This window comes from Microtus ochrogaster, chromosome 19, assembly GCF_000317375.1.
Source record: "Microtus ochrogaster isolate Prairie Vole_2 chromosome 19, MicOch1.0, whole genome shotgun sequence".
Lineage (NCBI taxonomy): Eukaryota > Metazoa > Chordata > Mammalia > Rodentia > Cricetidae > Microtus > Microtus ochrogaster.
Genome location: NC_022021.1, coordinates 45341486 through 45356330, shown reverse-complemented (window position 1 = coordinate 45356330; position 14845 = coordinate 45341486). Strand labels below are relative to the sequence as shown.

The 14845-nt window shown below is 44.8% G+C and overlaps 1 protein-coding gene across 3 annotated transcripts in view; it reads right to left on the bottom strand.

Annotated features, from left to right (window-relative positions):
* The window catches only part of Ctnnd2 (catenin delta 2), a 755848-nt gene that overhangs the window by 307323 nt on the left and 433680 nt on the right, over window positions 1–14845 (bottom strand). For all 3 annotated transcript variants that reach the window (XM_005356666.3, XM_026783687.1, XM_026783688.1), the window contains one exon: window positions 14104–14659. In XM_005356666.3, the coding sequence (XP_005356723.1) occupies window positions 14104–14659 (556 nt within the window). The remainder of the gene's footprint in view (window positions 1–14103; window positions 14660–14845) is intronic.

Genomic DNA, 14845 nt, shown 5'->3' with positions numbered 1-14845 from the left:
TCCACCTGCCTCTGCCTCCCAAGTGCTGGGATTAAAGGTGTGCGCCACCACCGCCCGGCTCAGTTTTTTTTTTTTTGTTTCTTTGTTTGCTTGGGATTTTTTTGATAAAAGACTTTGAGCAGCATCAAGTGTGATATCAGGGGCAGTAAACTTCTGAGGCCTCTCTGCCATAGGCTACAGAGTCAGGGGAGTCAGAGTTGGCTCATGAATGTCCTGTGGACTCGCTGGCATCTTTCCAATCAGCTTCAGACTCAACCTGACAAAAGGGGCTTCAAAAGGACTCCACCCCAGCACCCCAATCCTTTCCTGGCAAGGACAGGGAAAACTGAATTGTTATACTCTTATACAGAGTAACATATTCATACTTATAATTACAATGTCTGGACATCTACAAGCAAAGAAGCTTAGCATATGAAATTTAATTTTTACCTGGGAGGAGTTTTATAGTTATTACAATTTGCTTCAAAATATATTTCTTCCCTGGCTGGAATAGATCACAAGTTTGGCTCACTGGTTCCTCCTTATTGTCCTAATTAACTGCTGATGAAAACAATCTATGATTTGACAATGTATTAATTAGTCACTTCCCAGAGTTTTTAGTGGTCAGTCTGATAAGCACACACAAACTTGTCTATATTAACAAGAGGGATGAAACTCAGTGAGTATTCTTTCATTTTTCAATTGCTGCTTTGGGATACCTCATCAGTGCATTCTTAACATCCTACATTCCTAGCACCTGCACTGTTAAGACCTGGTCAAATTATTATAGATAATCCTGGGTGTGTCCATGGGGAATACTTAGGGCAAGGTGGGCAGAGCACATCTTCATAGCTAAGCAGCACAGGCAGGCTGAGACTTCAAGGCAAGTTTCATTAGTTCTTCAAAGTACCAGGGGAACAAGGCTGTCTCCCTTTGGGTTCTGTGGCTTCTGCTCCAGGGCACAAAGGAAATTCTCAGAGGGGAAAGAAGAAGAGGTCAGCTCAACAAAGGGGGAAATCAGCAGGCAGATGTCTTCATGAATTACAGTTTTGCTTGTTTGCTTTTTGAGATTCTGAGACAAGGTTTTATTGTGTAGCCCCTGGCTGGCCTGAAACTCACAAGGAGACCAGACTGGACTTGAACTCACAGAACTCCACCTGCCTAGGCCTCCTAAGTGCTGGAATTAAAGGGGTGCAAAACCACACTGGGATGCAATTCTTAAGATAAGTGACTGGAGATGGATTACATTCTCTATCTTAAACAAAAGCCCTTTGTTAGATTGCTTTTATCATATCATACATAGGCTGAGCAAACTCCTTTTAAGAATTAGACACTGAGCTTCAAAAACACGCACGTTTTCTCTACTGTCTTTCTGTAGTGGTTTAACTAGGAGAGAGAGGGCTTCGTGGCTTTGATAAGATAAAGACACATTAATTTACAACATCATTTACAAAGACAAAGTGCCAGGGATAGACCTAGTAGATTATTTATTCACTATATGTATACATTTCATAATCTCTTCGTTTGTTGATGTTTTATTAATTTTGATAATTTTACCTATATCGAATTTGGTACACAAAAAGGCTTTGAGATGACAGGATGTATACTATGAAATGTGCAGTTTCCAGGAGGCTTTGGATTTTGTTTTTGATTCTTCCCTAAAAGTTCTAGAATGTGTTTTTGATTACATATGTTTTAAACCTTAATTGATTTCTGGACTGAGTACCTGTCACGACCCACTGGATGCCAGTTGCCCTTTTGAAAACATCGGCTTCACCATAGCCTACATGAAAAGCACCAGTGTCTAGCTGCAATGCTCCCATCCCATTTCTCAGATGTCTCTATTCAGAAAAGACACTGACGAGCTGTCAGTCATCTGAGAAGAGGATCCCACGGTACAAGTGACACGTCTCTAGGATAGAAAGTTCCACAAGGGAGTAAATGTGACAGTGCATTGTCAACCAGAGTTGGGGCTATTTGTCAGCACGTGACAGCGACAAGCTCATCGGAGAGCGTGGCATCATGCTTGTATCTTCCACAAATTCTGAAGTTGACTCTAAAATCAAGATGTTAAACACGGATGAGACAGAGTCCTCATTCCTGAGATTTGGGGCTCTTATAAAATATGCCCTAGAATGTTCCCTCAGGGACCCACCAGTGGACCAGAAAGTGGGTTTCACTCCACACTGAATCTACTGCCCCTCTAGTCCTAGATCACTTAGCCTTCAGAATTGTGACATGTAAATTTACGTTGTATAAAAATGATGACATTTGTGGTCATTTGTTGTTGTTGTTTTGTTTTTGTTTTTTGATTTTCGAGACAGGGTTTCTCCGTAGCTTTTGGTTCCTGTCCTGGAACTAGCTCTTGTAGACCAGGCTGGCCTCGAACTCACAGAGATCCGCCTGCCTCTGCCTCCCTAGTGCTGGGATTAAAGGCGTGCGCCACCACCGCACGGCCTGTGGTTATTTTTAAAGAAACTCAAATAGATAAATACATCAACATGGAATAACCAGAGAAGGCTATGAGATTTCTATACCTAACCAGCTGAGTGTAAAACTTGAATGAATGAGTGTATATGCGTAGCATGTGCATAGTGCATATGTGTGTGTGTGTGTGTGTTTCATCATAAGGAGAAGGAACAATGACTTCAATTATTTACCATAACTGTTGAAATGTATGCTTCTATCCTTTGGTGTGGGTGGTTCACCTCCTTACACCATGTTGCCAGTCCATACACAGACAGCTAAGGCTGGACTGAGGAACTGCTATTTAAAGCTCAGCACTGAGTCTATCTCTGTGGTAACCTACTTCCTTGGGCTCAGAGACCATCCATGAGGACTAGGAGGCAGAAAACAAGGCTGGAAAGTCTCTTTGAAGATATTTACACAGGCAGCAGAAACAGAAATGGCTTGTTCAAACTTGCTCCTTAGTCAAATTATTGAAGGTTTTCTTTAGATTCCCTTTGCTGTGGGTTCCTGCAAGGTCCACACTACACTGCCTAAGGTCAAGAAAAATTATGGAACAGGTCCTGTCTGGTTTTAGAATCTTATTTCCCAGGGTTACACTTGTAGCTGCTCACTTGGTTGATGAACCTACAGTATTCTGTGGCCTGCTTTACAGGTATCCATAGATAGAGACCCAAGAGAGACAAACACACTTCCTAGAGAGCCAAGAAGCTCAGGGGTAATGAAAAGACATTCTCTCTTTGTGGGAGAATGTCCCACAGAGTTACCTTTCTTCTCCTGAGAATATCCCATAGTCACCTCTCTGATGTGGATCTTGGTTGATTTCTATCATTTTGCACACGTTAGGGAGAACCTGTATTGTATGATGGTTAATTTTGGTTACCATCTTGATTGGATTAAGAAACACCCAGGAGATCAGTGAAATACCTCTGGTTATTTCTAGGGGGTGTTTCCAGAGATACTAGATCATGGAGACTTTGGCCTAATGGATAGTTTAATTCACTGATAAATTCAAGATTTCAGAAGAAGCTTGGGAGGAGGAATTGTGGAAGATGAGACAGAGGTGTGAAGGATGTCACTGGGGTGATTCCTTAAGGATGACATCTTGCCCTGGCTCCATCCTGTAACTTCATCACTCTGCTTCATGTCTGGTGCGAGGTGAGCCACTCGGTTGAGCTCTTCCTGAAATTTCTGACACTGGAAGCTAAATAAATCTTTCACTTTTGAGGTCTTCTTGTTTCCTTTCTTTCTTTTTAAAATTTTAGATATTTTAATGATAGTAACATTAAGTCGACTAACAAATCTGGTATTCCTTTGTATTCACATTTTGGTCACTATTAGCATGGTTTTTGGTTATCTATCACCTAAAAGAATTTCACTCACTAGTTTGTTTACCATAGGCAGGCAACACATTTGTTGATTTGACATCTTTTGGAAGAGGCATATGATATAATGTTCTAAGTGTACAGAGATTCCATTAGTTGCTTTTTAGGAGCCCAAATGAGCACTCTGTACATTTGTTGCTTTTTTTCTTCTTGGTGTCGAAGTCAGTACTTATCATAGTGAATGTTTATATTGGCCCATACATTGGCATCAGCTTACAGAAATTTTAGATATTTCCACTTGAGTTAATCTTCAGGGAATATGTATGCTTATTCTGTTTTCTCCTTAATGTCCCATTAACTTAGGTGTCAAAAGTAAAAGGTTCTGAAGTTAAAAATATCTAAATATCACCAACAACTCCAGTGTCAACTAAATTTTCTCCAGTTGGCTGTTGAGGAGACAGCATCCAGGCCCAGTCCTGGCATCCCAGCTACGCAGAGTCCAGTTTCTGAGTCTCTCTGTTCCCGTTCCGTGGTTTCTTTTTGCCATTCTAGACTGTACAGAAAAACATTTCCCAGCAGATGGTTGGTGTCCTATCCATCTCTCTGCACCCTGAAGAAACACTTACAGTACCAGTAAACCACGGGGCTCATTCACCGGGCGGCCTATTTCTCAAAGAACAAGGAAATTTCCTGGCATTCGGTGCATTTTTCTGTTCCCAGAAGCAATCCTTTTTTAATTGATTCCTCTTTAATTTCCTCACATACCCTCACTTTGCCTCCAGTCTCTGTTGTTGTCAGTATCCATCCACATTCTCTTGGGGACCCTTAGGGTAATGCAAAGAATCCTATTTGGATTTCTAGAGGAAGTATTCTTTCAGAAATAAAAATTGGCCCTTGCTTTAAAAACAAAATGTGATGTGTGGTTCTGCTGTGGTTTGGGTATAGCTTGTCTCCAAGGGTGACCTGTTGGAAGCTTGGTCCTAGGAGTGGGTAAGAAGAGGGGGCCTAGCTTAGTTGTAAGACAAGTCAGTTACTGACAACGTTGCCTGTGAACATGATTGAGGCAGTTCTTGTGGAACTCGGGTTATATGCTGAGTCAATGGGCTGTTAAAACAAAACAAAAACAAAACAAACAAACAAACGAAAAACCATGGCTCCTGAATCTCTTGCTGCCTCTCTTACCGTGTGACCTTTCTCCCATATGTTTTCCTTCTGAAGTCACCTGTCACATGGTGACGTGATGTAAGGGGCTCTCAACAGAGGCCAAATCGATGATGTAATCCTTCATAGTCTGTCAACCTTTAAAACCTTGACCTAAATTACACTTCTTTGTAGTCAGAGTCAAGTATGCTGTGATGGCAACAGGATGCGAGCAAATGGAGTCAAAGGATTGTACCCGAGACTCGCGAATCGTCTGTTCAGGCATTCCCCACGAGTGTGGAGCTATGCTAACTCCTCTCGTGTGCTTATGTGATACAATGCACCTTGAAAGTTGCCTCTTTTAACAATCCTTCCCTGACCCCTATATGCCTCTCTCTTAGGTTTCCTCCAATCAGATCCCTTCTCATATCAAGTTGTGTTACACAAATTTGTTCTGTCTTTCCACTAAGACGAGTCTCAAGTCCTGGGTTCCAACCTGTGTATATTTGAATGCCCGGAAGAGTCAGACATTATGATGTCCTTGGAAACAAAACATGATTAGGAAGCCTGTTTCAGTTGTGGACATGCTAAACAAGGGACAGCGAGACCTCATAGAATGTTTTAAAGCTGGCGATTGTCATTCTTTTCTTTTTCTTACACTTGCAAAGCAAGCCAACAATTTGAGAAATACCATCTTACATCCCAATGGGCAGTGCACTGTTTTCCCTCAGGCCTCACGGGTTCAATGTTTTCTTTGCCTCAGATGCTCTTCTCCATATCAATGTACTTCCTCTCTCCTTCCTTCAAAGGTTTGCTCTGTGAAATGTCCCCAGCAACTTTGTCTCTGATCTCTGTGTTCCCTAGTCTCTACCCATGATTGGTCTTTATCTGACCCTTGATAGACCATCAGGGCTCTGGCCTCTGCTGCTCACAGGTGAGTCCCCGTCCCTGAGAAGAGTGCCTGGCATGAGAGTCATGCTCTTTAAGTTACGGTGGCTTCACTTAAATGGCACACATCTGTCTAGGTGCTAAATCTCGCAACCACTGCCTTCTGGATTTACAGAACTCCATGAAGTCTAACAACTCTTTCGTCTCCATCTGCAATAGAGCTGGTTGCTGTTCCGGGTTGTTTGTCTTTAGATACTGACATTTCCATTTTACTTGTCCTCTGGGACTTGGGTTTCGCTTCCCTTCTCTGGCTTCCTAACCTCCTGCTTGGGGCCTTTTCCTGGACTTCTCTTTGCTGCTTCTAGTCAGTATGCTTTATTTCTGGATGTTGTTTCCTCCCATTTCATGCTTTTCTTTAGCTAGGAAACGTTTTTCAAATGTGGTAGCTTTTCTAGGACAGTGTGCTGAGCGGATGGCTTTTCTGAAAAGCTACATGCTAGAGCATGTTTGATTATTTTCCTTCACAATGGGAAGCAGGCTGGGTGTCGATCTGGGGGTTGAGAATGACTCCCTTAGCTCCTCAGGCAGCACCTCTTGTTCTCTGCTGTCCGAAACTGTGACTGCTTAGTCGAGTAAAGTCTTTTATTTCTCTCTAGAGGCACTGAGGTCTTTTTATCTTGGGGCTTTGAATTTTCATGATGTGGAACAGGAACATTTTCAGCTCCTAGTGCAAGGTGTTTCTGACTGAGGCATGAGCCCTGAGGAATTCTACCTTATGACTTTGATAATTTACCTCCTCTGCTCCTTTTCTGAGACCCCAGCCATACATTATATCTCCCAAGGTTGTCTCGGTTCTTCTTGTATTATTCTTCTGCTGTCTCTGTTTCTCTATTCTCTACCTCCTGGGCTATTTCCTTAGCTATTTCCCAGTCACTTTTATCATTTGTTTTCAGTTTTATGAGTTATGTTTTCACAGCCTAAAAGGATTTTCATGTTCTTTGCTTCTTCTACATGTCCTATTCAGTTTTTATTTAATGAATTCAAGATCTTCCTAAATCCTCTTCAATGCCAGACCTAAAGTTTTTGCTTATTTCTTTTAATCTCTTACATCCCTTAAATTATCTGTTTCTTCTAAGAGATAATTTATTTTTCTATTTTAGTCTCTCTTTTTTCAAGCCAATAATTCTCTCCATTCCTCTGTAATCCTTGTTAATATAATATATTTGAGGAAGAAAAACCCAGTGGCAGCTTCTTTGCGTGGCGCGAACAGAAGTGTGGTTCCCAAGCATGAATTGAGGATAAAGAGGGAGGGTCGTGCGTGATGACACCTTCCTCCACAGTGACTGGGAGGTAAGCATCCTCCCCCTCCTTCCTCCCAACCCCTGTGTGTGCCTATGGGATTCGCACTTCACCCAGGATGCTAACATCTGGATCAGTGTCTAACTCAAACACCGTTTATGGTAGTATTCAAGATAACACTCCCATTACTTTTTCCCCAGAGTAAGCCCTAGCCATTCTGGCAGGAGAGAAGAGACAGAGGGAAAGATGGATACCAATTTAGGATTGATCGTGGCAAACATTCACTTTCAATTCCTCCCCCACAACTACAGCTCCATGTCTCAGAGTCCTCAGAAGCCCCAGCTAGAGTCTAACTCCTAACCTCCGGTTTTTACAAACGCTTTATTTGCTTACCAGTGATCTGAGGTTCACGTTCTGTCTCTCTTGGGACTTCATTACCCCATTGCACCCTTACATCTGCATTGCTGGTGGGTGAGAAACAGGACCGCAAATCCGAGGCAGGGGCTACCGGCTGAACCCCTACTTGTGATTCCAGTTTAGTTTTTAGTTTAGACTTTCTCAGTCTAAATTTAAATATGATACAAATATTTACCTGTATTATAGGAATTCAATAGGAAGATACCACTTCTCTTTCTCAGACAAGTCAATCTGTTTTCTGCATTTTCATCGGCAGGGGCGATGTGAGGAGGGAAGGATCGGATGGTGATAGCAAGGCCTCTGAGGCCTTCGAGCAATGTAAACTCAGGTTCAAGGCTGTAGCCATGAGCGTCCTGGAAGAGGACGCTGAAAGCAGCACTTTCCCCACTACTGTTTTACCTGGACATTGATTGGATAGAAGTTAGACAACAAGGAGACTGCAATGCAGACGTCCATTGACGGAGCTTACAGCTACGGAGGAGGATCTGATTCTTCTGGGAATTCTGCAGTGCTAGCCAGACAGACTTTCACAGTGCTGACTTGCCCATAGGACAGCGTGTTACAGTCAAGTATCTGCCTTCTTGTGGATAAGGGAACATATGACATGCACCTCTAAGGAAACGCCAAGACGATGGCTGCCCTATGGTAAAGTAGGGGTGCTGAGGTTTTGAAGAAGATGGTCACTATGTGGTAAATGGCCTGCACTCCCCAAGTAGGTGGAGACATGGGATCCCAGAGTGTAACCACCACATGCGGGAGAGATACATTCCCCACAGATTCAAATGTCCCAGGCAGGACCTGGTCTTCCAGCACAAAAGCTCTAGGATGGTTGGGTGAGGGGTCTAGCCAGGGAAAATGCAGGCGTCTGCTGGCTTGGAGAGCTGCCCGGGAAGCCTCTTCCTAAGAGACCTGCTGACGGTACAGCTGACGGGAGGATGTCTTCTTAACCATGTTGAGGTATCAATTAAAAGATCTCAGCTGATCAAATAATAAGCAGAAAATGCAAATCCGGATGGTTTTGGTTTAAGGTCTCATTTTCACCGCTGTCTAGTGCTTGAGTGAGCAGATGCTTACGAGACTCATCCTGTTCTCATCCAAAGGCTAGGACACCATCATCTCCAGGAAGAGGCATCTCATTGCTTCTGCACTGACTCCCAGGAGCTGAGGGTTAAAGGCATTCCCTGTGACCACGCCCTTCGCCTCCTGGACCATCTCCTCTAGGAAACCCTTGGAGAACAGCAGACCCTACAGGAGTTTTGATCGGCACTTTCCCTTTGGTTTACTAAACAAGTGAGACCTGGGAGCCACAGTAAGTCAGGGACTGAATGTTATCTCCAAATTACTAGAACTTAGGGTTTACAGTACTTGATCCACTCCAAGCAGGATGGTTTAGGTCCATCTGGCTGGAATATGAGATGATCATGTCTTGACTAAATAATTCTCCATATAAGGGCAATCCCCATGGAAATTGCTGGCTAAGAATTTACATTGCATGTGTAATTTCCCTCTCAAAGTAAGCTTCTGAAGCTTGACAACTTCAATACATATTTACAACTTGTATTTGTATTTCTAACAGGATTAATTTGGCTCTAAACCCAGATCATATTATTTTCTTCACAAAAAGGAACAAAATTTGGCGCAAGTGAAGTCATACTCAATAGGATGCTGAACTATTTTTGGGAGGGAGAGGCCTTTGTTTCCTTTAAAATCATTGGAGATTTACATACACTAAAACCTTACACTGGTAGGCAAAAATAAACCTATGGCTCTACTATTTTTCTTTCGTGACAGAAAAATATGCTTTCTACTCATGGATTATGTATCGCTTAGACTATGAAGACTCTAATCAAAACTGCCCAGGTTAAATGACATTCCTGCCATCTGAAGGCATATATCTGAAGGAATACATAATTTCTGAGTCTCAGTATTCAATTCTGAGGGGTGGAGGTAAAGATCACGTGACCCCCATCAGTTGCTGGAGACCACATGATCCTCACATTGCAGAGTGCAGCCCACTGAGGGCTGCACAGCAAATGTTTTATCACATAATGTGTTCTCCAATAGAGTTTTGCTCATCATTCGCATTTACTGTGTTCATTCATTAAGATAAAGGCATTAAACGCACTGTACAGAAAACTGAGTTAAGCGACGAGACGGTGGAGAGAACAGGGTGGAAGGCAAGGTCTGTCATCGGGAGAGTTTCCTTCCTGTACCATTTACACGTGACCAGCACTGAGTGTCACCCCTTTACAGAAGCAGGAGATCGTGGTGATACTTGGGTCAGGCGGAGAGAGCAGTTTTAAGCCCTTCCTGTTGGCTTGTGCATTCATTATTTTTGACCCATCTCGCACAGAGCTCCCAGAACAGTTGCCCACAGGCCAAGATGGCCTTGCCAGCCACCTGCAGAAAGGACACCATCGCAAGTCCTTCAGGGCAGATCCGCTTCCTCTTCTGTGCTTTCTCCTCTCTGGTCACTCCCCTGACATGTCTTGCCCCTGCCCCTCGCCACATAAACACACCAAAGTTTGGAGTTCGTTTCAGCTATTTTGGACTAGTTCCTCATTCACAGTTAAGACTCTGGGATGGTCTCCTTAAGGACACATCCTAGGCACACATGTGATCCCACTAATTGGCCTATTCTGGATTTTCCCATCACAACTAAGCTCTGTCTCATTCTACACTGGCATTAAAACTGAAATTGGAGCGGTTTTATTGAAAACTTGAGAATGGTGACTTGTGACTGAAATCCCAGCACCTTGGAGGCGAAGGCAGAGGCAGAGCGGAGAAACTGCTGTATGTTCAGAGCTGTCCTGAGCTACGCAGTGACTTCCAGGTCAACCGACACTGCAGTGGGAGACTTTTTTTTTTAAACTTTCCTCAATGAAAGCTATGCATTTTGAACACAGGCACCATGCCTCCTTTACATGCTAACCCCAGCATGGGGCATGCTTACCAACCAGTTCAGCACAGTTTCCTTATGCCTATTGCAAAAAACACAGTTTCTTCCAGCCATTTCTAAGCTCCCATGTTGATTATCTGATACATAACTCTAAGGTTAACTTTTAACCAGTCAAAAATACACAAATACTTCACATATATCACCTTAGTCACTTGTCAAATAGGAAGAGCAAATACTATAGTACCCACTCTGCCTACATGAAGTAGGCAAGTAGGCAGCTGTTTAAAGTTCAGGACCTCCCATGATGCAGAGCTGATTTCCATTCAGGTTTTTATGATAAAATAAGATACAATTGCACAAGAAAAAAAAAACTACTAAAAGATCAGGAGTGTCTAATGACTTAAGATTCAAAAACTCATACTTTCCTGGGTTTAATCCAGGTTGTGAAATCTCTGAAATTTTGGGCTAGCATTTGTAAGGTGCAGTCACCAGTAAGATCCAGGAGAGAAGGTGGATGTCGAGTTTTCTCCAACTCACACCCTGAAATCTTTAGACAGCATTTTGCAATCTTTGACATCCTCTTAGCTAAATAGAACAAGTCCCATGTAAAACTGTGACCCCCCACCACCACATCCAACTTTCTATGTGACGTGTGCACAGGGGTCCTGGCAGAAGGCCAACACATGTACAAACCAAGGTCTTGGTATTAATCCACACTCCCTACACCCAGGAACCCGCTCCATCTCCGCCACTGAAACTCTGTTCTTTTGGTAATCTTTTTCTGACTATCATCACCTAGCTCATGAGAGAATCACACTGGCATTCAGACTTGTACACACACACACACACACACACACACACACACACACACACACACACCTGTTCTTCATCACCTTCAATTAAGTATAATGCTTCTTCCACAGTTAACTTTGACTTAGATGACTGTAATAACTCCCGAATTACAGTCTTACTTTTGCCTTTGATCCTCAAATTTTATTTCTAATACATGAGCCAGAATGAGCCTGTTACAAACTAAGCTAGGCTATGTCACCTGGGCTCCTGCCCTCAAGGGCTTATAAGGCTTTCCTGATCTACCTATCCTTTTCCTTCAGCCCCTTGAAAACCCCCATCTCATTGGATGGCAAAGCCTTCCTCCTGCTAACTGCTTTCCACTGTGCACAGCAGGCACACTCCCGGTCCCCAGCCTTTGAACTCACCTTTCTTTGGTCAGAACACCCTTCCCCAGCACCCACAGGGTTAACTGGCTCACCATTTCAGAAAAGATTCAAAAGTCACTTCCTGACAAGAGCCTTCCTTAGTCACCCCATTGAAAGTATTTCTTTTTTAAAATAATTTTCTGTCCTCTCTATTTGAGAGGAGGTTAGAGATTTCAGAGCCTACATAATCTCCAGAGACTGAACCGGGGGTGGTACACACGAGCCACATGCTGAAGAAATGTGAAATTTGTTACTAAGGAGTGTCCTCTCTTCTATTGATACTTCTAGTTGTCAGGGACAGATCTCCCAATCCTTAGCTCTCCTGAGACAAAATCTACTTTGTAGTCTCAATGTATTGGTGAAATTTCAATGAGCAGAGCAGGCGACTTCCAACTTTATGATGCTGAGACCGGTTTCAAACACAGGACATCAGACACAGAGCATGAAAGCTCTGTTATCTGTGAGCTCACGCACACCATAGCCTCTCTCCTAGATCACCCGTGGGCCAGGCATGGGTCTCTATTTTCTAAATGGAGCACGAAATCTTATTCAAGTCCAACGTTCACATACTCTGACAGGATAATTTTGAACTCAAAACCACCAGTATCAATTTGCATGGAGACGTCTCTAAATGAATATTTTAACACGTACGTGAAACAAACGAATTCAAACATTTAAAATGTTCATTGCGACTCTAAAATTAAGGTTCTTCAATGGCACATGGAATATTTTTTTTTCTCACTAGGTAACAAAAATGAGATATGGCCAGAAAATGGGGAACAGACGGGAGGAAGTATACTGGTCAACTGGAGCTCTCTTTCTGGCCAGAGAAATAGAAAAGTATTCTCACCTCTAATCAGTAGACATTTGAATGCACACCTACATCCCGACCACCACCACCACCACCACCACCACCACCACCACCACCACCACCACCACCACCACCACCACCACCACCACCACCAGCAGCAAAACCTTTAAAAAACTCTTTGCAGACATCAAAGCATCAGCCATTTTCAAAATTCAATCACTTTTCTAGAGTCAACAATACAAGGGACAGTTGAGTTCTTGGTTATTGTGTTTCCATTCTCTAAACCCTTCCCCAAGACCACACATATTCAGCTACCTGGCCAGACTCTCTGTTTCACTGTGGTGGTCACAATGTAACAGGCACATGTCTGTCACACAAGCAGGTACAGGAAGAGCTGGGAACCATCGCCCCAAAAGAAACAAGCAAACAACAACAACAAAACTACTCTTACTTTCTTTAATCAAGTAAACTCAGAAATGAAATGGCCTTTAGTCTGGACCTAGACTCCTTGAATCTTTTCCACAGTAATTGGTGGCAGAGGGGGTGGGGAGATGAGGTCTCAGGGCTTTAGTCTCCTGTGACTTCCCACTTCTTTGTCTCTTGGTCTGACCTCATAAATTTAAAGTTTGGTGCCTGTCTCTCAGGCTGCTTTTCAAATTGGTGACTATATGAGAGTGATCTGGGCACCTCCAAAATGTCACTCTCTAAGCGATGCAGACAGAGCGATTATTTTCAGTTCTGTAAACACACAGGCAGCATACCCCAGCACGCATCTGGCTAAGCTAGGCTTGTCCACGCTGGCAATTACTGTGTTTGAATTAAAGATGTCCTGGGCCACCTGCCTTGTGGCTGCAGCAAGTTCCCTCTTTTTATCCTATTTATCCTCACAGTCATCTGTTTGTGTCAAGAAAAGAAACACACGAGCACAGCATCTGTTACTAGAGCCACAAAATTACCGAATACTTCTATAAGGGAAGAAGTAGGCAATAAATCCAGATGACTTGTCAGGTGTTTAAGGAGCGAGCGTTCCTCTTTCAATCACAGTGCCTTGTTTAAGCTGAGCATATGTTGAGAACAGCAGAGTCATCAGCTCAGCTTAGTCTGTGATGGGGACAGGCACCACAGAAATGTCACCTCTTCCGCACTGACAGAGGAAAGCAACCCCCCCCCCGTGCGCCCCCTACCCCCACCCTACGCATGTCTATAATGAAACAGGTAACAGGTTAAAGACACTTCCCTATTGGCTACTTTACTCTGCGGCATGTAAACTCAGAATTTAATTCCGGATGGGGAGGGGAAAATCTAACTTTCTCTGGCAACTAACTCTGAGCTTATCCGCTGGGATAGCTCCTGGGTGTCTTTCTGGATGCAAGTAACGGGTCTATGTGGTCCTACTAAATTAACCTTGTTGCTTTGTTTAAGTCTTTAGACTCCGGGGAGGAAAGAGGGAAGATGGGTGGGTGTTAGAGGCTAAGAGACCACACTATAGGCACACCTAAAGAACGATGCTGACAGTCTTTTTAGACAAGCCTTGACAACTCCCACAGCCCCAGAATCTGAAAATTGGTCCCAACTCATGCCCAGACCTGCTGCTTGGATCCAGTCCCCCTTGTTCCCCACCGTGTGCCCAGGTGAGCTGCGCCAGAGCGCCAGTCCCCTTACCTGCCAGGCTGCCCGGCCTCTGGAGGGTGGCCGTGGCATACAGTTCCTGTGAATGCTTGCTGTACTGCTCGGACGCGTGGACCAGGCGCTTGGTGGGCGACAGGGTGGCGTAGGTGCCGATAGTGGAGCTCAGCTGGTGGATGGGCGAAGAGGAGATGGTGGACTGCACGGTGGGGGGCGAGGTCACGCGGATCGGGGACAGGCCGGCCGAGGACACGACGATGTTGATGGGCGAGCTGGTGCTGTAGGACTTCGCCAGGCGGCTGGGCGACTGCTTGGGCGAGGAGCCTCGAGGCGCGGCGTAGGCGGCACCCTCAGGGGCCGAGCCTCCGCGCTGCAGCTTGGTGGGCGAGCCGCCCTGCGTGGTGGTCAGCGGGGAGCCCCCGCGCGGCGGCGCTGGCAGCGTGGAGCTGGAGTAGTAGAGCGCGGCGGCGGCGGGCGGCGCGTCGGGCAGGTGGAAGGCGCTGCCCAGGCTGGGCGCGAACGGCTCCCGCGGAGGCGGAGGTGGCGGTGCAGGCTCGGACCCCGCCAGGTGCCCCGCGCGACCGGTCGTGCCCTGTTCCGGGAGAGCAGAGAACACGCGCGCTCAGTGCTGGAGAGGCAGCCGCCCACCCGCCCCGCGCGGCTGCAAAGGACAACTTCTGCGCCCAGAGCCGCGGGAAAGGCAGGCTCCAGGAGGAGAGGGACGCGAACTCACGCCCAATCTAATTCCTTTCCAAGGAGAAAGGAGTGGGTTAGTTAA